At 41.9% G+C, this 21,471-nt stretch overlaps 2 protein-coding genes across 6 annotated transcripts in view; one reads left to right on the top strand and one right to left on the bottom strand.

The window, feature by feature from the left end:
- Positions 1–9,920: 9,920 nt before the first annotated feature.
- Positions 9,921–18,869, bottom strand: Eny2 (ENY2 transcription and export complex 2 subunit). 3 transcript variants are annotated; one of them, XM_057792163.1, is made up of 6 exons: positions 18,706–18,770; positions 18,310–18,367; positions 17,301–17,377; positions 13,355–13,425; positions 11,888–11,962; positions 9,921–10,183 (listed from the first exon to the last, which is right to left on the bottom strand). In XM_057792163.1, exons 3-6 carry the CDS (start codon positions 17,366–17,368, stop codon positions 10,107–10,109), a joined length of 291 nt encoding a protein of 96 aa, XP_057648146.1. In that variant the 5' UTR covers positions 17,369–17,377; positions 18,310–18,367; positions 18,706–18,770; the 3' UTR covers positions 9,921–10,106. The 3 variants fall into 3 exon arrangements, with proteins under 3 accessions (XP_057648146.1, XP_057648145.1, XP_057648143.1); XM_057792162.1 differs by lacking the exons at positions 18,310–18,367; positions 18,706–18,770 and adding an exon at positions 18,778–18,869; XM_057792160.1 differs by lacking the exon at positions 18,310–18,367 and having other exon boundaries at positions 18,706–18,847.
- A 227-nt stretch (positions 18,870–19,096) lies between these two features.
- Positions 19,097–21,471, top strand: part of Nudcd1 (NudC domain containing 1) — a 41,419-nt gene continuing 39,044 nt past the window's right edge. For all 3 annotated transcript variants that reach the window (XM_057791758.1, XM_057791757.1, XM_057791756.1), the window contains exon 1: positions 19,097–19,285. In XM_057791758.1, the coding sequence (XP_057647741.1) occupies positions 19,171–19,285 (115 nt within the window). In that variant the 5' untranslated portion in view covers positions 19,097–19,170. The remainder of the gene's footprint in view (positions 19,286–21,471) is intronic.

Genomic DNA, 21,471 nt, shown 5'->3' with positions numbered 1-21,471 from the left:
GGGTTGGTAAAAGTTTGTATGGAAGCAGAGGGAATGGAGAGCCCACCTGTGAGTGTTTGACTTAACCTTGAAAACCAGCTGAATGCTGATGCCTGACCTTACGACTAGACTTACCTGTGAGGATGAACAGAATGCACTCTCTACAAAACAGTAGTTCGCTTTTAGCAAATATTTAACATTAGGGGCAATAAGAATATAATTATGCCTTGAAATTTTCCATACTTATAGAGGCTATATTCTTGCAGTAGACAGTATGTGAGGAAAATGTGCAGAATATCTAACAATTGTATTCAATACCTGGAAAGAGTTGAAGTCTTATACTGTGTGTTAAAGTCACACATAATGGAATAAGTAAAATTCCTAACTCTCTAATAAGATATATAGCCTAATCAATGTCAAATACATTTGACTATCAAGTCAATTATTAATGTTAAAGTCATTTGTTCTTGCTAAAAATTACAAAGAAATAGAGATATTGTAGTTTGTTAATTTGTAGAAGGGCAAACTTTCTTTAGTTTACTGATTTATCCCCTTCAAATACTTTTTGCATTTTGTATACTAGAAAGAGGGCCAGTTGATTGTGGTTATTATTCCACAAACAAAGTATGTTATCTTCAATTGTTTCTTTGTTCCTTCTGTGGTGGTTTATATTAAACTCGGGACCCAGGGCACGGCACCCAAGTACTCTACCCCTGAACTGCCTCCCACACTTATAAGGTATATTTTTAAATTAACTGCAAGAAAATTATAGCTACAAACCAAACTCAAGAACACATCCAAAAAAAAAAAAAAAATCATCCATCACTATCAAGTTAGCTTTATCCCAGGAAAGCAAGAATGGCTCGGCATATGCAACTTGACAAAAAAAAAAAACTTTGTGTTTTCTTTCTTTCTTTCTTCATAAATAATATCGGTTTTTGATTTTGGAATGTTTAATAGTATCTTATATATACACACCACATTTTTCCATTCATCCACTGATGTACATTACTATTAATTTCATATCTTGGCTATGGTAAGTAATTCTTTTGGATATATACCCAAGAGTAGGGTTGCTGGACCATGTGGAAGCCTTGTTTTTAATTTTCAAGGAACCTCTATACTTTTATTGTTTTATAAGATGGAATTTGACTTGGAGCTTGTGGCCTTCCTATCTCAGTCTTCCTCCTGCTAGGATTGCAGGCTCACACCACCATGCTGGTCTTCGTGGTACCTTCCACCATAGCGGCACAAATTTGGAGCCCTTCCAACAGTTGCATTTTCTCCAGTTTCTCATCAGCATTTTTATCTCCTTTATTTTGAACACAAGCAATCCCAATAGGGGTCAGATAATTCATCACTGTGCTTTTAACTTGTTCTTCTCTGATGACAAGTTCTGTTGAACATTTTCTGCATATTTGAAATAGATAACTCTCATGGAATTATTCTTTCCTTGTCTGAAAGAAAATGAATTAAATCAGAGATAAAGAAGTAGAGATGGCATCTATAGCTCACCCAGTTGAAAATCCTTGCTTCTTGTTTAGTAGCATAGAAACAATGTTCTTGAGAGATGTTGGTGATCAAGAACGTTTATTAAAAGGTCAGATACCGCCAGGCGGTGGTGGCGCACGCCTTTAATCCCAGCACTCGGGAGGCAGAGGCAGGTGGATCTCTGGGAGTTCGAGGCCAGCCTGGTCTACAAGAGCTAGTTCCAGGACAGGCTCCAAAGCTACAGAGAAACCCTGTCTCGAAAAACCAAAAAAAAAAAAAGTCAGATACCCAGTCAAGTGGCTGCTGAGACACAGGGAGAGACTTCCGAGGGAAGAGGGGAACAACTGCATGAAGAATCTGTTGGAAGGCCGGGCGATGGTGGCGCACGCCTTTAATCCCAGCACTCGGGAGGCAGAGGCAGGCAGATCTCTGTGAGTTCGAGGCCAGCCTGGTCTACAGAGCTAGTTCCAGGACAGGCTCCAAAGCCACAGAGAAACCCTGTCTCAAAAAACCAAAAAAAAAAAAGAATCTGTTGAAAGGAAAGTAGGGGGTGCTGGGATCTAGAATAGACTTGCTGGAGGCAAGGCTTGCATTTCAGTCTAGATCTGTTTCAGGGAAGCCAGGAGGTTTGGTGCTAGGTTGCTGCAGGGTTCCTGTATGGATGCTGCTGTTTTCTCCACAAAGCTTGAGGTGGTGTGGTGAGTGCTGGGAAACATTGTGGTGAATGGGGGAGTAGATACTAGAAAAGTACACTTGTCTTGGACAGGAAAACATGCTCGTTTGTGAATGTGACCATTAAGTTTTTTCAAATCGTGTGAATGGCTTGAAATAATATTGTTAGATTTTTTTCAGATGACATTGTTAGACTCTTAAAGAAATCGACAGACCTGTTGTAAGCAACACTATGGGGTGACTTCTGTCTTGATCCAGCCACAGTGGGTTTGTACGTCCAGGGTAGGGGCATGTGGATTAGAAAAGTCAGGTAGGAGGAACAGAGATATGAAAGAAATACAGAGATACAGGATAGTACCAGGAGTGCAACTCAGTGAATACTGAACACTGAATTCGCCCGTGTTTAGTTTTCAAACGCTTTTATAAACCTCCCCCCCCCCATTTAGGGGAGGAGAGAAAAGCCCTGCCAACATCCAAGAGTGTAAGTAGCTCAATATCCAACATCTAGGACTCACCCATGATATTTTTGGATGAAAGGAGCTTGGATGGCCCTATGTCTATGGCTCGATTATCCACATCGACAGAACACACAGTTTACCTCTTATGCCCAGCCCAGATGTACTCCTTAGCTGCTGCTGTCCTTGGAGGTCATTCCAGAGTGCTGGCATTCCACGCACTGGGATCTCCACTATGGATGAGGCTCTACCTTCACTGATGTCCTTTCTTGGCGTCTTCAAAGACTCTGAATGGTGCCAATCCTTAACTTTTCTCTATGATCCTTTCAAAACCTCAGATTCCATGTTGCCAAAACCAGTACCATGTAAAAGACTCTTAGCCATTACCATGTATGGTTGCTAGTTTGAAATGTAGCCTTGAGCCTGCTCTTGACCACAGCTATTGTGTGTTGACTATGAGGTAATACTTCTTGGAAGATGTTGCCTTAATGATGCTAGTATCTTTAATTGCAGCTGATTTTTCATACCCAGCTAACTAGCTTTGGTTGTCCCAGTACATCAAAGGTTTCATTTCAGTGACCTGGGTCTCTTGTTAATCAAAGCTGATTATTCAGTGCTAGCTAACCAGAAGCAACAGATTTAATCTTAAATCAAATTATCACACAAACAGCTCCTAATAGTTTTTGAGGGACTCTCAAACTTCTTCCTAAAATTTGTAAGTCAGGCCGGGCGATGGTGGTGCACGCCTTTAATCCCAGCACTCGGGAGGCAGAGGCAGGCGGATCTCTGTGAGTTCGAGACCAGCCTGGTTTACAGAGCTAGTTCCAGGACAGGCTCCAAAGCCACAGAGAAACCCTGTCTCGAAAAACCAAAAAAAAAAAAAAAAATTTGTAAGTCAGGTCTCCATTGTCTGCTTTGCTCTCAGCATCATTAACCTCCTGACTCCTTCAGAATAGGCCATTAAGCTTGAAGAACTCAACTGCTTTTCCAAGCCCAAAGTCCCAAATTCCTTCTATAACTGTCCCTGAAACCAACATGGTCACGTCTGTCACAGCAAGATCCTACTCTCTGCTACCAATTACTGTCTTAGTTTGCTTTGTGTTGCTGTGATAAACCCACCTGGGCCAAAAACAACCTGGGGTGAAACAAGTTTGCTTGTTTATGTATCCTGACCACAGTTCACCTTAGAGGGAAGTCACAAGAACTCAAGCAGAACCAGAAGCAGGAACCATGGAGGAATGGCATTCACTCAATTGCTTCCAGGCTCATATTCAGTCACTTTTTTTGTTGTTCTTGTTGTTGTGTTTTTTGTTTGTTTGTTTTTGAGACAGGGTTTATCTTTGTAAAGTTCTAGCTGTTCTGGAACTAGCTCCATAGACCAGGTTGTCCTCGAACTCACAGAGCCTGCCTCTGCTCGTGCGTCACCACTGCCCAGCCAGCCACCACCCACACTAGGCTGGGCCCTTTCACATCAATGAGCAGTCAGGAAAAGGTCCCACAGACATGCCCACAAGTAATCTGTTGGAAGCAATTCCTCAATTGAGGTTTCGTCTTCCCACTTGACTTTAGTTTTTGTCAGGTTAGCAAAAACAATGCAGCACATTTAATCAAGATTTGATATACTTTGAATATAAAATGTCCCCCATGGGCCCATGTTCTCAATGCTTAGTTTCTATTTTGGGAGGTAGGGAGCTTTGCTGGAGGAAATAGGTCCCTGTCCCCTTTCTGTCTGACATGAAATGAAGGGCCTTCTCTACCACAGGCTTCTGCCAACATAATATTCTGCCCAAGTGCACAAGGCCAAATGACCTTAAGCAGAATCCTTGATACCACAATAGCGCCATATCAAAACCAATGCCAAGTGATAGTCAGAATTGTTATTTTTAAAACAAATTTAGGAGGACTATGAAGTATTCTTCAACAAAGTTCAAACAGTAGGTGTCTACACTGAGTAAGTTTGGGGCAGTCATGTGTAAGTTATTACATGGAACTGTGTGTGGTTAGAAACAAGGAGAAGCAGGCAAGGGGGTTCTAATGATAAACCATAGACTCTGAGCCCAAGGGAAAAACTTACAGGTCTGAGGAGTTACTATAGGAATACAAGACTGGGTGGGTGGCCATGCCTTTAATCCCAGCACTCGGGAGGCAAGGCAGGATCTGTTTCAGGCCAGCCTTGTCTAGAAGAGCTAGTTCCAGGAGGTTCCAAAGCTACAGAGAAACCCTGCCCCCCTCCAAAATAAATAAATAAAAAGGGGGCAGTGACTTCACTGTGTCTGTACTACAAAGTGACAGGATTGGAGAATAGAAAATGCAGCAGATAAATGTCATATTTTTATTAAATATGCTTGTACGTGTGCAAAACCTGTCTTTACGGATGGGCAGAATATGAAAGACAAACCTTATGTGTAGCACCATTTTTGAGGACCGAACATTAGAATGTGTGCTAGGGTCTTTCCATTTCTTTGACTTTATATCACCTTTCTTAGGAGGCACACACATAATCTCATACTTCATTACATTGTGACTGTTCCCAGCAAAACAGGAGATATCCTATTGACAGGCACTGTCAGGTGGAACTCTTAGATAACTAAAGAAGTCCTTAAACATATTATGGTAGAAACAATACTCCTATGTTGGTAGTATCTTGGCCTCAGTGTCTGTCTCTCCACCCAACTGAATATCCACACCATACAATGCATAGCATTACTTCAATCAGCGGAACAGGACCAAGTTATAGTTCTGTGGGTATTTCTATCCTATCTTGTGGCTCTTCCCTTGTCAAAGCCCAACTTTGCTGTAGGTAACTACCTAGAAGGGATACATTTTGAAGGATATGTCTTCAACCAAAATTAGGCCAACTGAAAGTCATTTACTTAATTCTGGCGATTCAAGCACAACGCCAAACTATGCAGTAAATATGGTGCTGCCGTCTACACTTCGAACTACTCTAGTGCAATACTGTGACATGAGCCTAGAGCCCACATGCTCTTTGATTTCGTTTTGATTGCTGCTGTCATTGTAAAACACATCGTTGAATGTCCACAGGCTTTGGGTATTACATATGCCCTATATCTTTCCTCTTTAAAATAGAACAGAGAATGAAAAGGAAAAAAATGAGTATTATTCTTTTGGGAAGAATTAAAACATTTTTATTTCATTTGTTAAGACCCCTGGGCCTGGGATGCAGCTCAGCAATAACCATCTATAGTGTGAATGAAACCCCTCCACTGTGATTAAAAACACAGGTTAATTAATTAAAATCTATTTCCCTTTCTGGTTATAAATCAGTGAGATCACAGTATTTTAGGACTCGTACATGCTCTTTCTATTTTGGGAGTCGTATATACACTTTAAGTCAAGTTCCTGAATTCCTGAATTGTCTTCTGAAGATCCGATCATCGGCACGTTATTTGTATCAGAAGCACATTATATGTTCTCATATTGAGTTTTAATCCAACAACACTTTTCTCTTGAACAAGCTGGTTGGCCTCTAGATTGGAACTGGGCCTGGTAAAATGTGATTCTCAGTTCAATTAGTGAGGTCCAGAGAGGAACAAGTATGGGTGCCAGGGGCCCCCTTGTGGCTGCCAAGTAGAGTAACCAAATACAATTTGAAATCTGGAATAAACAGGAATATATTGACTGTACTTGCCACAAATTTATCTGTATCTTTCTTGCTGTTGATTCAGTTAAAAGACCATCTTAAGGATTCTGTTAAGTACTGAAGACAAAAAGGTAAATGTGATACACTCCAAGCCATAGATGAGTTAAGAGGCTAAAAATGAGTACATTTCAATCCTCCTTAAGGGCTTCAGTGACATTGATCCTGAGAACCAAATTTGAATCATTCAGAACTATGCAGATAAAACAGAACTAGTCCCCAACCCCAAGAACACCATCTTTGAATGCATCGCATAGTGGTTAATACCATCTAGAAACTCCCGACTAATGGGATTCATTCCATACAAAAGTGTAGGAAAATACATAATCACACCATTTCTACAGTTTTTGGTAACATAAATCCACATGCTCTCATTACCCTACCAATATTTAAGTCTTTATTAATTCCAGGCAGGATATTAAGGATATTATATGATTTATCATACAGAGAAATCAAGGCAAGAGTTGTCCTCATCTTTTTTTTTTTTAAATGTCATTTTATTTATTTATTTATTTATTTATTTTTGGTTTTTTTGAGACAGGGTTTCTCTGTGGTTTTGGAGTCTGTCCTGGAACTAGCTCTTGTAGACCAGGCTGGTCTCGAACTCACAGAGATCCGCCTGCCTCTGCCTCCCAAGTGCTGGGATTAAAGGCGTGCGCCACCACCGCCCGGCTGTCCTCATCTTTTAATCCAGTTTCATAAATGAGTTCAGAACCAGAATGATCTGGTTATACTTAACAGTTTTCTTGATAGGTTCACTCAATTTCTGTTCAAAGGTTCCTAGTAGAAAATATGTAGGATTGTATGATGTCAAACACAAGCTAGGCTTCTACAAGGGTCAGACACATGCAGGTGCTTGTGTGACACACACCCACACGCGCGCAGGATCAATTCCAACACCAGCTACTGAGCAGCTGTCACAGTTCTCTTGTGTTGGATGGAACTTTCTACCAAGTTATGTCAAGTCCTGTATCCAATTACTAAGCCCCAGCATCAACCAGTCCCTAGCTTGGCAATGCTTAACCAAATGATACACTTGTAATGCCCAAAGTGATTGTATAAATAATTTAGTTGGGTCTTCTTTTACCCTATAACAGAGGATAGTGATGCCGATCATACTAACCCAGCACAGCATGGAACTGTATTACATTTCCAACACTCAGTGTGAAAGGGTGAAGTGGTTTCAGTGTATTGCTTCTTTACATAAATCAATGAGAGCCAAAATGTTCACAAAGTTGATTTATTTACAAATACCAGTGATTCTAGATTCAATCTACAAGACATTTATAAGATGCCAAAGAAAAAAGTGGTAGGGGAGTCTTAGCATTATTTTAAATCTAGACTTAGTTATGGGCCCCGGCGGTGGCACACACCTGTAATCCCAGCACTTGGGAGGTAGAGGTAGGAGGAGCAGGTATTCAAGGCTTACCTAGGCTACATAGCAAGTACAGGGAAAGCCTGGACTACATGTGACCCTGTCTCAAAACAAACGGCAAAACCCCAAAATAACATGAAAAACAAAACAAAAAACACCTTCAAAACCCAAATCTATGTTCTTAAATTTCTACAAAGTATTTTCAATTCAGCTATTTTTCCCATTTTCAAGGTATTTCCAAAACTTGGTTATTTCTTTTAACCTTTTAGGATATTAAAACAGTATCTTTATAAGCCCTTTTTCCATTTGTTTCTATGTACAGAATTATGAAGAACTACTCCTTATCTCTAGTATTTTATGTGTACCATGTAAGACTATTTCCTTTCTGAAAATGGGCAACAAATGAACAACCCTATCAATACTCTACATTATGAAACTGAAATACGACATTACTTTGGGTAAGATTTTGTGTGTGTACATAGATCAAGATCCAAATATAATTTACAGTTATGCAAATTACTCGATGACATTTGAACTCATGGCATTAAGTGTGAACTATGAACCAAAAATTGAGAAACATTTTTTCAGTTACACCCCCATTTTTATCAGGACTTTATCTCATGTTCCTGCTGAACAGCCCATTCATTCCCTTACTCATCCATTCAGAAACGTACATCATACAATGAAGTCATGTTTCCTCCCCTACAGATGTACCACCAAATGCCTGTAAACCCAGCTCTCAGGATTCATGTTCAAGGCCAGCCTGGGTTATATGAGTTTGAGGCTATCTGGCCTATACAGGGACAGTCAATCTCAAAAATCCCCCCCCCCCAAAAAAAATCAGTGACAAGGAATTTAAATCATAGGACTGTCAGAACATTTAAAACTCAAGCTGAACTCTGAAGGGAAAGTAGTAATGAGATGACTTAGAGGGCTTCCCAGGCTGATGGGTGGTTTTGAAAAGGACTAAGGGGTAGAACAATGTAATATGTTGGGGATTCTACAGATTGGGGAGATGACTACATAATAGACTTAGGAAGGCCTAGCTAATATATAGAGTTTGGATTTCATCCAGAATTGAAACATTTCAAGTAGGGGAATAAAATGATCAGACTTGAATTTTATAAGGCCACATAGGCAGTAACAGTAAGGGAGAGATAATGGAGGCACAAAGGGGTCACTGCAGTCACTTGGGCTTAAGAGGGCCAAAAAGGATGATCCAAGTTGATGTCGGGTATTCTCACAGCGGTCCTCAATCAGCGGCAGTAACACAAGCTTAGGGTGTCTCAGAAATAATCCTCTTATCTCTTACCTTCAGAAATAGCATTAACAATCATCTTGAGTCGTCTGTATCTGAGATATTCCATGAATAAGGAATACAACAAGGGGAGTTACCAGGGAGAGAGTTACTATTTAAAGAATGGTCATTTTAAGGTGTTTGTGTAATATCCAAGGAACTAGACTCGTTGATAGGTATATGGGTATTGAGGCTGGAATGAAGTCTGGCTGTGAGGAAGTTCCAATTTGTTGGTATTTGAAGCCATGGTCAGACCCATTTCCTGGGTTTCAAGCCAGGGAAGAATATACTGTTAACTAGAGGACTCAAGAAAGTCCTACAGAACATTACTTGAAGGTTACATAGAACAAGAAGTACTCGACAAAACACTGAAAAAAACCCAAGCAACCAAAAACAAGCAGAAAGAACTTCCAATGGTAGTAAGCAATGCGAGGAATGGGAGGCAAAGTTCCAAATGGAAGGATGGTCAACATTATCACCCTGCGAAGGTCACATTAACAGACAAGAGTCCATTAGATCTAGCAATCCTGATGGCAGAGGAAAGCTAGTGGGTACAGAGTATTAGTTTCCATTTATGTTCTTTCTTGACCTCAGTATATAGGGATGCAATTTAGAGATGCTGCTTTCAAAGTTCAGATGGTGTGCAGCCAGCCTGTAAATGTTGTCTTCCACTAGATGGTAAATTCTTTGAAGCACAAGAAAGGCACATACAGATAAGACCCAGTCTTAACCCTCTGAACTTGTAACAAATAAGACAAATAACCTACAGTACAAGATGGGGGCATAACATAACAGTTATCAAATATGAGAATTCAAAAGAGGAACATACCATAACTAGACAACCCAGAAAGCCTTCTCAGCTGTTAGTACAGAGAATCACACATAGAAATACTGAATTATAGTAAGTAATTGCTGGCATTTTCTCTCAACATATCTACTCAATCAGTAATAAACACAGTCTCATTTATTCCAAAATTGAAAAAAATTGAAACTCATTCATGAGATATTTATTAAAATAACACATTTAGGGAAAAAACCAATACAATGTATACATCATTACTGAAAACTGTATACCATCATACAAAAAAGGACTTTATTTTGGGATATCAATTTCTAATTTATGGCAAGTTTTACTTTCAGAAATAAACCCACAGAACAATACATTCTAGTTCACCCTTAAAGACTGGCATGCTGAGCAAGGAATGTTCTTATTCTTTGTAGGAGTTCCTTCTTTACACTGTCAGGTACCAGGGCTGAAACATAAAAATCAAAGTCAGAGGACTCCAGTGATCACATATCAATTTGACTTGATGTTTTATTACAGATTACCAATACAGGGATTTCACAGAACATTCATGTTTGAATGAAAAAACAAAAAGATGGTATCAGGACTTTAACATCTAAGACCTAAACACATAGCACATCAATGAGTATGAGTGGTTTTTTTTTGTTTTTTTGAGACAGGGTTTCTCTGTGGTTTTGGAGCCTGTCCTGGAACTAGCTCTTGTAGACCAGGCTGGTCTCAAACTCACAGAGATCCGCCTTCCTCTGCCTCCCAAGTGCTGGGATTAAAGGCGTGCGCCACCACCGCCTGGCTTATCAATGAGAAGCAAAAGCCTGGGAAATTCTTTAAACTAGATATATACAAGTCCATTTGAAAATGCAAAGGCACACTGATAAATCCAACTTAAACAAGACCTATACCAGCCGGGCGGTGGTGGCGCACGCCTTTAATCCCAGCACTCGGGAGGCAGAGGCAGGCGGATCTCTGTGAGTTCAAGACCAGCCTGGTCTACAAGAGCTAGTTCCAGGATAGGCTCCAAAACCACAGAGAAACCCTGTCTCGAAAAACCAAAAAAAAAAAAAAAAAACAAAACAAAACAAAACAAAAAAAAAAACAAGACCTATACCAAACATGTCACCTCTGAATTGTCTGACTATAAAGTCATCAATAGAGCTGAAGAGAATCTTTATGGGGGGGTGTGTGTGTGAACCTTCTTGAGGTAGTGGCTAAATAGATCTAAACATGTGTACAAAATACACAAAACTTTTCTTTAAAACAGAGGCCATAAATTTGAGGAAGTGGGGGAGAGGCGGGAAGACTAAGAGGGAGAAAAGGGAAAGGAAAAAATGTTGTAATTATAATCTCAAAAAAGTCAATATTTACTGGAAACCAATAGAAAATCTGAAAGATATGAACATATCCAAGATGGAAACATTGAATGAGAAACAGGATAATTTCTTACTTAAATAAACAATGTCTAAGCAATGTTAAAAGATTAAGAAAAAAAAAAGTAGAAAAATCAGAGAAAATTAGCTTAAAGTATAAATGGATAAAATGAACAAATGTTTTACCTGAGCCATAGTTGATAAAACAAATGTTTTTCAGTGGTAAATAAACTTTAAGAAAAGGACCATGGGTTTTATGCTTCCTTCTTGACATGGAATGAGTATTCTGTGTAATTTTCAGGTATTTATTTTATAGTCAAGGATTTTGACTGTGGCCATGTGTAAAGACATCCTACAACTCAGCTAATTTAGATGCTTTCACTTCTAAGTCTTAAATATGTATAACCCTGAATTACCAAATTCTTAATTAGACATTCAAGAAGACAGACTTTCATTAATTGTTAATAAGGAAAGAGATAGTAGGACAATGACTCAGGACTGGAGTAAAACTCTGAATTATTAAATATTTAAGTGGACTCAGGCCATATCTAATAAACTTTATAAAATCTCATGTCAAAAATGAGATCTGCCTTACTAATACAAACCATCAACCTAACACCACAGACAGGGAGCATGCCAATTTATACCAACTACTCCAGACTTCTCCAACAGTCAGCTGGGCAACTGTACTTAAACCTTTCCCACAGGAAGAACAACTCCATGATTTTGGCAAGGATGTTTTCTTACAGAAAGCCTGTATTTCCTCTGACACAATTTGTGCTTCTTACCTCTGCCTTTTGGAGTGATTTCAGCCACCAAGTCATCAACAGTAACGTGTTCTAGTCCTTTTTCTTTAATTACCTCTTATGCAAAAGCAAAAAACAAATCATATCATTTAAAATCATTATCTGTAAGAAAGATTTTCATAGAGGAAGGGTTAAAATCATGTTTTTAGAGTATAGATTGGTCTTTATATAAAAAGAGGACACTTCTTTTTTCTTTTTTAATGAAAATTAATCGCCTCATAAATGTATCAATCTCCAGATTACAGACAGTTGGTTCATCCTTCCACTAAATGACTTTTTTAAGCAAACATATAGCAGGAATACTTAGAATAAATAAGAACTGTGCAGTGTCAAATGTAACTTTTGTAAAAATCTGGAAATTTGTAATTTAACAGATTTTACTATAATTATATTAAGTTTAAATGCATCAAGGAAATAAAATTTATTACTGGAGCCTATGTTATAACTTTATAGGCAAGAATTAGGATGTTGAGCTACTTTGCTTTTTTTCTCTTTTCCAGTCTGGACCAAAGGAAACAAGAGGGAACACAATCACATTTACTGAACCCTTTAGCATTTACAACTTTCAGTACCTACAATAACACCCACGTCAAAGGTGAGGCAACTAAAGCATAAAGTTCAGTACATGGGCCGGGCGATGGTGGCGCATGCCTTTAATCCCAGCACTCGGAAGGCAGAGGCAGGCGGATCTCTGTGAGTTCGAGACCAGCCTGGTCTACAAGAGCTAGTTCCAGGACAGGCTCCAAAGCCACAGAGAAACCCTGCTTCGAAAAACCAAAATAAATAAATAAATAATAAAATAAAATAAAATAAAGTTCAGTACATGGCCAAAAATGAGCTCTGGCCAAAGTTTGCACAACTCAGCTTCCCCTTTTATTTACTTGTCCAGATTTTTTTGTTTTTAACAGTTAATAAAGACACAGTCTATTATTTTTTACTTGTAGGAAATGTAATAAGGACAACTCATTAAAAATATCTAGAATTTTAATCTATCAAAAGCTGTACCATAAAAGGGACTCATAGCTACCAAAACCACAAGACTTTTATTGTATATTTTCTACAGTATGCTTAATTCCCCTAGCACACTGTAACAGAACACACAACACAATTCCTCTACATCTACCAACTATCAAGTGCTTGTTTTAATGAAAAGTATATCAAGATCACTAGCATTACTAAAAAACACAGGCGACTATACTTTGGTCCCACAGAATCTTTAGTACTTATGTTTCAATTTTGGAAAATTCTAAAAATTCAGGAATTAAGTCTAAAAATATCACCGAGAAGAAAACTCTCACCATAAGACAGACTCACTTTCCTATCTTCCTATCTGCTTAAAATGATGACTGAGGATTGACACTGTAAGATATGAACTATTCTTTATTGTAATGGTTCCCAGACCAACCCAGTTCAGACAACAGCCATGCATATCTAAGTGAAACTGATTACCTTTACAGTGTGCCTTCAACTGATCCTTCCAGCCGCACTCGATTAATTTAGCTCGCAGCAACTCTTTGAGGCTGTTTTAAAAGGAAATGTTTTCAAATCAATCGTAACAAGATACTTTAAATAGCAATGTCTGAAGCAATGTACAAGTACAAACTGTTCAACTAAAACCCCCTACTTTTCGTCCCCAGGCTTTATCTGGGGTCAAATCCTGAGTCACTGCTTAGTTTTTAGACGTTACACAAGCCAGATCTCGGCCTCACTTATCGTCAGGTTCCGAATCCATTCACTGACTCCAGTCTTAACTTGTCCTCACTGACTCCAGTCTTAACCTGCCCCATGTCTGTCCCCATTCACTGACTCCAGTCTTAGCCTGGCCCGTGTCTTGTCCCCATTTACTGACTCCAGTCTTAACCTGCCCCCATGTCTGTCTGGGTACAGCCTTTTTTTTTTTTTAAAAGATTTATTTATTTATTATGTATACAATGTACAATGTTCTGTCTGCATGTGTGCCTACATGCCAGAAGAGGGCACCAGATCTCGTTACAGACGGTTGTGAGCCACCATGTGGATGCTGGGAATTGAACTCAGGACCTCTGGAAAGTAAGTCAGTGCTCTTAACCGCTGAGCCATCTCTCCAGCCCGCTGACTACAGTCTTAACCTGCCCCACGTCTGTCGCCATTCACTGACTCCAGTCTTAGCCTGCCCCATGTCTGTCCCCATTCACTGACTCCAGTCTCAACCTGCCTCACGTCTGTCCCCATTCACTGACTCTAGTCTTAGTCTGCCCCACGTCTGTCCCCATTCACTGACTCCAGTCTTAGCCTGCCCCATGTCTGTCCCCATTCACTGATAATCTGCCCCACGTCTGTCCCCATTCACTGACTCCAGTCTTAGCCTGCCCCATGTCTGTCCCCATTCACTGATAATCTGCCCCACGTCTGTCCCCATTCACTGACTCCAGTCTTAGCCTGCCCCATGTCTGTCTCCATTCACTGACTCCAGTCTTAAGCTGCCCCATGTCTCTCCCAATTCCCACACTTCAGCAAAACTGGCATGGCTATTGTACTATAATTAGCAGGATTTTCTTCTCTTAAACTCTTTCCCTGCAGACCACCAGTCTCTCAATAGCCCCAGAGACTGACCATGTGACACGTCAACCTTGATACCTGAGTAGGGCTTTTGAGAGCCAAAACACAGCTTCATTCTCCCTCCCACTTTCCCTCCTTCTTCTCAAAATGACAATGTCATTCTTCCGGATACTTGGGAGCATCCTTCAACTCACTATGCATGCAATGTGTGAGTAAATCCTGCAGTTTCAGTTTTAAAATGATTACCTAGAATTTAAATGTTTCTCTACCAAGAATACCCTAGTTCTAGCCACCATCTTTTCTTGTCTGGACTAACACCTAACTTCCTACATCACCTCCCCACCTGCTCCCTTGATTATGACATTCCCTTCAAAATCTCCCAGTGCCTTCCCAATTTATCAGGGTAAAAGTCAAAGATTCTACTACAGACCCAAATGCTCTGCCTTCTCCTCAGTTACGCTTCTGAGTCTATCTCCTCTCCTTCACCCGCTTTATTCCATGGCTAGGATGTGATTAGGAGACAAGTTTATCTTAGGACTGTGACTCTCTGAGCTCCCCGATTCCTTCATCCACATCTGATCTTTACAAGAGATATTTTACTTTTTGTCTAAAACATCAGCCTCCCTGCATACCCCTTGGCCTTATTCTTTCCCCAATACTAATCACTGTGTGATGTGTTTCCTCCAGCAAAGTGGAAGCCCCATGAAAGTACACTTTACTACTGTATCCTGGGCACCTAACAGATAATAGTGCATGGCACAGTGCATGAATAAGAAAGAGAACGGCAATTCTCCACACACATTGCTACCCATGCTGTCTGCACGCACCCAGCACAGCATCTGATCTCTCTCCATATGGGTGTCTGCTCTACCTCCCATTTGGAAAAAGTACATGGCTATGTCCTCCTTTCCAATGGCTGCTTTTCACCTTCACCCCATCACCTTCCTAACTAATCTTCCTACCGTCTATCTTAGCTCCTTCAAATCTATATTCACACTGCAAAAATAATATCCCTACAAGGACAATGTAGCTTAGTCACTTCCTTTCCAAAAATTCCCATCACCTAAGGACGAAGACAGCAACATACGCTTGTGCAAACCCAGTTTTCTGCTCTGTAACAGAAACACAAGCAAACAGCTCTATTGAGTCACTCTCCCCATACAAATATGGAGAAGATTCTTATTTATTTAGAAGATTCTTTTTTTTTTTTTTTTTTTTGGTTTTTCGAGACAGGGTTTCTCTGTGGTTTTGGAGCCTGTCCTGGAACTAGCTCTTGTAGACAAGGCTGGCCTCGAACTCCCAGAGATCCACCTGCCTCTGCCTCCCGAGTGCTGGGATTAAAGGCGTGCGCCACCACCGCCCGGCCTAGAAGATTCTTATAATTTGAAATATGACCTGGGCATGGCTGATCATAACTTGCCTATTACCTAAGCAAGATGGTAACCAAGTGAGGCTCTTTGCAGGTAGGATGTAAATTTTGAGCTGCTAACCTCTGCAACCTGTGAGTAGGGCCTGCTTGAGAATAAAGACAACAGAGGAAAGGAGAGCTGAGGGAGGAAAAGACACAGTTGCAACCGTTTCTAAGGGCCTGGATGCAGTGATGTAAAGAGCATCTTCAGATTGTCAATGTTTTCATTATATGGGCTTAAATATGCCACTGGTTAAAACACTTGTAAAATTCAGTATGTTTTCAAAGGATAGACTTCTTACACGAAATCCAGACTTCTGCACCCTGCTTCACTCACAAGCTCTCACACTCTCTCTTTATTCTATATCCTGAAGTTCCCCGAGCACTTATCAGGTACCAAAGCTCTGGATGCGCCTCCTGCTCCACAAGCCTAGACCATCTTTTCCCTCTCTGACCTAGAGAACTGCTGATTCTTCTTCTATCCTATGTGAAAATCTTTTTTTTCTCTCTGTAGCTTTTGGAGGCTGTCCTGGAACTAGCTCTTGTAGACCAGGCTGGCCTTGAACTCAGAGATCCGCCTGCCTCAGCTCAGCTGGGATTAAAGGCGTGCACCACTAGCGTCCAGCTTTTATTATTGAAATTTACTCAATCACCTTCAGGTAAAATGGGAGAAATCCCTCCATTCCTGTATATGGACTTTCCTTTTGTAAATTTTTTTTTTCTCTCTTTTTTTTGTTTTTTTTTTAGACTTGATTTCTCTGTGTATTAGCCCTAACTGTCCTGTAACTAGCTCTTGTAGTCCAGGCTGGCATTGAATTCAGAGATCCACCTGTCTCTGTCTCCCAAGTGCTGGGATTAAAGGCCTGTGCCACCACTGCCTGGCTTCCTTTTGTAAATTATTATTCTGCTCTGGGAGCCTTTTTATATTTCTTTAAACATTTGCTCCTTAAATAAGGTTTTAAGCATAACGTTATATAATGGGTATACAAAGGCATTTCTCTCATGGAACCTTGATTATACTTACACCATAAACTAATGGAATACATTGTGGATACAAGAGCTAGAATTTGAAGATAATTAACTGAATAGAAGAGGAAGAAGAAAGCACTTCGGCAAAGAGTAACAGCCCGATTCTGCAGAGCTAAGAGCACGAGGTAACTAAACCTGGCATTACTCTCCGGCGGTGGTTATTTGTGTGCATGCTCTCTTCTCTGTTTAGTGAGCCATGCTCCAGCAGTGCCCTTTACTGCTATCTTTGTATGTGACTCTCCAAATCTTGCAATGCTTGTTCCGACTATTATAGATGTTAAGAACAGAAACTTTGGTAATCTTTCCTTCTCTCTAATTCTTTCCAGATAGGTTTTGTCCCTGGACACTAGAAATTCTTCTATTCACACGTAGCCATTAAGGACGGGAAAACCTGACTTGTGAACCCAGTTGACTACTCACCGTTCTCTTTCTCCAGTTTCTATTAACTTTTGGTTAATCGCTGCTCTCATCTGTGCATCTTTGTTCATCTTGCTAACCTGGACAGCAACATGAGTGTGAGATACATCACATTTAGAGAACCGGTTCCTGCTAAGTCCTCTCTAGACAACCATCCTAACAACACATTCACCATTCTAGGAAGGAGAGGATGAGAACTTCAAGTATGTGACATGGCATCATTATTCTTAGTATTAGTTACCGCATCCCAATTCACCTTCGCTATACTCCCCCCTTCCTGTCTGCTCTTCATTCATGAGCTGAAGGGAACAACAACATCATCAAGCGCTGACTACCTAATACCGAGCATCCTGAACTCCCACACTCGCTCTGTGAACACGACTTTATTTTACAGATGAGAACACTGAGGCACAGAGACAGAAAATGGTGATGGGTAAATTTGAACTCAGGCACTCAGCCACCAAGAGCCCCAAACACCTCACTTAACTGCAGATTAATAACTGACTACTGTTCATTTCTGCATCTTAACCGCATTCAAATTTGGGGACAGGCATATAGTATGCACACCAATAAGAGATACTATCGTGAAGAATGAAATAGGACTCTGTGTGCTTTAGTGTTCACTAAAATTTACTGAGAATTACAACTGCCACCCTAACTGTGGGTATCTGTGCCCACAAACACACTTTTTCTGGACGGTATGATAAGAGAAAACAAATCTCAAACTAGTCCTTGAGAAAATTCTCCCTTTTCATTTAAAAAGAAAAAGCAAGGTTAAGTTTTGAGGGCATTTTTGCCTTTTAAAGGTTTAAAATAAAATCAGAACTAAGTTAATGTTTTCCTACTTAATGTCACTAACTTGGGACTACTGGGTAGTTGCCCACCTCGTCTATATGAAAACTCGGACTGACAGAATTTTCAGAGTCGGGTTGGGCCAGGCACAGGAGAGCAGAGAGTTAATAACTAGGGAATGTCCTACTCCTGTGGCTAGCGCTTAACCTTTTCAAAATACCTGCAAAGTTCAGTCAGACCCACACCGAGCACAGCGAAACTTCACCTCGTCTGGGCCCCTAAAGAAATCGCGGCTGGTGACCTTGGCCAAGTCACTTACTTCCCAAAGGCCTCAGTTTTCTCACTGGTAAAACAAGGGCGCTAGGGTAGGGAACCCCTCCCCGCTCTGACATTCTTGGGGAAAAGGCACCCCGGCCGAGACAGCTGGAGAGGCGGGAGGGGAGGAGCCAGAAAACAAAGCGAGGTCTGGCTCCGGGCCAACTCCAGCAGCACGCCCTGTCGGAGAGCCCTACAGGCCCGCGAGCGCGGGTCGGGGAAGCTAACGAGAAGACAGCACATCGAAAGGAGCCTGGGCTGGGCCCGGGTCCCGGCCCTGAGGACCACGGGCATAGCTCACCACCATCACCGCGGGCGAGGGCCGTCCCTTCCCAGCGACGAAATGACCCTTGCGCTGACGACCGTTACCTACCACACTCTTCGGCTGCCCGGACTTAGACCCTCAGTAGCTCGGGCACCTAAGCACACAGAAAGCTAGACCACGCATTTCCGGGGCGGGATCTGGCCACCCTGCCTATAATGTGAGAATTCAACTAGCGCGGGCCGCCTTCTGGTCGCTCGGCCTTCTGGGTAGGGAAGTCCGGAGTCAGCTTAGCGGGCGGGCGTTCGTTCTCGGTGAACTACACTTCCTCGGAGACTACACGAGTCAGCTTTCTCAAGCATACTACATTTCCCAGACAAGACTGGGCGCCGCAGAGTCCTCTGGGATGGGAACCACGCCGCTTCCCACCCTCAGTTCCAGGAGCGAAGCGCGGACCTTTCAACAAGAGCTTTATTGATTCTCTCGCTGGGCTCCCGGAACGCCATGGAGGCAGCCAATTGCTCCCTGCGGGTGAAGCGACCCTTGCTGGATCCCCGCTTCGAGGGCTACAAGCTGTCTCTCGAGCCGCTGCCCTGCTACCAGCTGGAGCTCGATGCAGGTGGGATCGGCGGCGCCCTCTCGCACGCGGTTCCTTTTCGTTTAGGCTGCCATCGGCGCGACCCTCTGTCACTCTGGCTGGCCAGGCATGGTGGCCTTTCCCTGGACGCGTCCTGCCGGGCTGCACCTAGAGCGGCCGTCCCCGGAGACCGCTACCCACGCGGGGACCCGGGGGGCACCCCCTTCTCTCCGCGTCCGAGCCTCGGGACCCTGGGCCCTGGCTGGCACCCGCAGCCGAGCTCGGAGGTTCCCTGCATCCCTTTCCTTCCCCGAAGCAAGCACCTTTTTGTAAACGTGTTCACCAGGAAGCCACGCCTCCTTGGAAAATCCCCAGCTCCCTTTTTCTTCTGACGCAGAATCATTTCTTTGGAGAATTACGCCCCCCCCCCCCACATTTAGTTAGCAGTTTCAAGTACTCAGGTCCCCGATACACACACAACGACCCTACAAGTTATTGAGGGAAACAGATTTAGTGCGCTTAGTACTGCATACTGCTGCTACTTAGTTCATTTGTAACTGGCCCGAGGCTATTCTCAAACTTCTCTCTCTCTCTTTTATATATTGTTTTGTTTCTTTTTGTTTTTTTGAGACAGTGTTTCCTAGTAGCTATGGAGCCAGTCCTACAACTTGCTCTGTAGACCAGGTTGGCTCAAACTTCTTTTTACAACGTTAAGAACTGCAATTTTGCCGGGCGGTGGTGGCGCACGTCTTTAATTCCAGTACTTGGGAGGTGGATATCTGAGACCAGCCTGGTCTACAAGAGCTAGTTTGAGGACAGGCTTCAAAGCCACAGAGAAACTGTCTTGAAAAACCAAAAAAAAAAAAAAAAAAAAAGAACTGCAGTTTTATTAACGGAAACGCCCAGAGATTTTTTGTTTTTTAATACACGCCTCTGCAAATTCTGTTTCTGATACATGTTTCCCGAGAGTTATGCTTGGAGAAATACTGATCCAGAAGTATTAGTAGACGTTTAAAAATCGAGCAAATGTTGATATTTGTTTAGAGAGTGACTCTGTAGCCTTGACTGCTTGGCACTTGCTTTGTAGACTGGGCTGGCCCCGAACTCACAAATACCCAGCTTCCTCTGCCTCCTGAGTGCAGGGATTTAAAGGAATACTCTCTCGTGCCCCCATGCAGGCCAACAAATGCCTGTTTTTTAATTTGTTTATTCAATTTAGAAGTAATCGGCCGGGCGGTGGTGGCGCACGCCTTTAATCCCAGCACTTGGGAGGCAGAGGCAGGCGAATCTCTGTGAGTTCGAGACCAGCCTGGTCTACAAGAACTAGTTCCAGGACAGGCTCCAAAACCACAGAGAAACCCTGTCTCGGAAAACAAAAAAGTAATCGTTGTGGGTCTGTTTTGTGTTATACTATGATGGTCATGATTGGTAGGAAACAGTTCATAAGTAGCTGACGAATCATAATCCGTTTAAGAAGCATCTACAGTCTGGGCAAGCAGGGCTAGGAAGTGAGCATGCAATGGTACATCTGGGAAAGTATCCTGGAGAACTGAGTTGAGTGTAGCTGTTGGGCAGCAGCAAAGAGGAGCTTCCTTTCTTTTCCTCTTCCTCTTGGGCTTTTGATGTTTTTGTCTCCATGCCAGTAACAGATACTGCCATGTTCAGTTAGCTAATTCATTGGAAACAAAACCTAAAGGCACAAAGCCTTTTGGCTCAGAACAGAAGGTATTGTTGCTCTCAAATGGACGGGTCGGCAGGTCCTCTCACAGGGCTCATTCATGCATCTTTGCTCAGGGATGGGTTGGCAGGGGCAGTTCTGGTCATCTTGGTGTGAGGAGACTCTGCTGGCTAGTGCCTTGTTTCAGATATTGTCATATAATCTTGACTTGAGCCCCCACGTGGTTGGTCATCTTTTCTGCAGGCCAGCCCAGGCCTTTTGCAGGAGAGAGGTCACAGTGTACAAGTGCTGCTTCAGTGTGCTTTTGACAAGTTTCTACTTGTGCTATTGGCCAAAGCAAATTAAATGATCAAATCAAGAGTCACTGTTGGAAGGCCCTAGCAGAGGGTCTAGATCCAGAGTGATAAGTTTACTTTATTTGTTCCTCTATTGATGAACATCTAGATTGATTCTGCTTCCTAGCTATTGTGAGCAGAGCAGAACACACATGGATGTGCAAGCATCTATTTTCTATTGCTCTACCTCAGACATCAAATTCTGTATTAAACAA

The sequence above is a fragment of the Chionomys nivalis genome, chromosome 17 (genome assembly GCF_950005125.1).
Source record: "Chionomys nivalis chromosome 17, mChiNiv1.1, whole genome shotgun sequence".
Classification (NCBI taxonomy): Eukaryota; Metazoa; Chordata; class Mammalia; order Rodentia; family Cricetidae; genus Chionomys; species Chionomys nivalis.
Note: the sequence above shows the minus strand (reverse complement) of the source record. Positions and strands in the feature narration are given on the sequence as shown.

Excerpts from the sequence above, each read along its gene's own strand:
- Eny2 (XM_057792160.1), bottom strand. Across the intron at positions 11,963-13,354 it reads GTTGAAGGCACACTGTAAAG|AGGTAATTAAAGAAAAAGGA; the intron begins GTAATCAGTTTC and ends CTTTTGCATAAG. Across the intron at positions 10,184-11,887 it reads AATCACTCCAAAAGGCAGAG|CCCTGGTACCTGACAGTGTA; the intron begins GTAAGAAGCACA and ends TTTATGTTTCAG.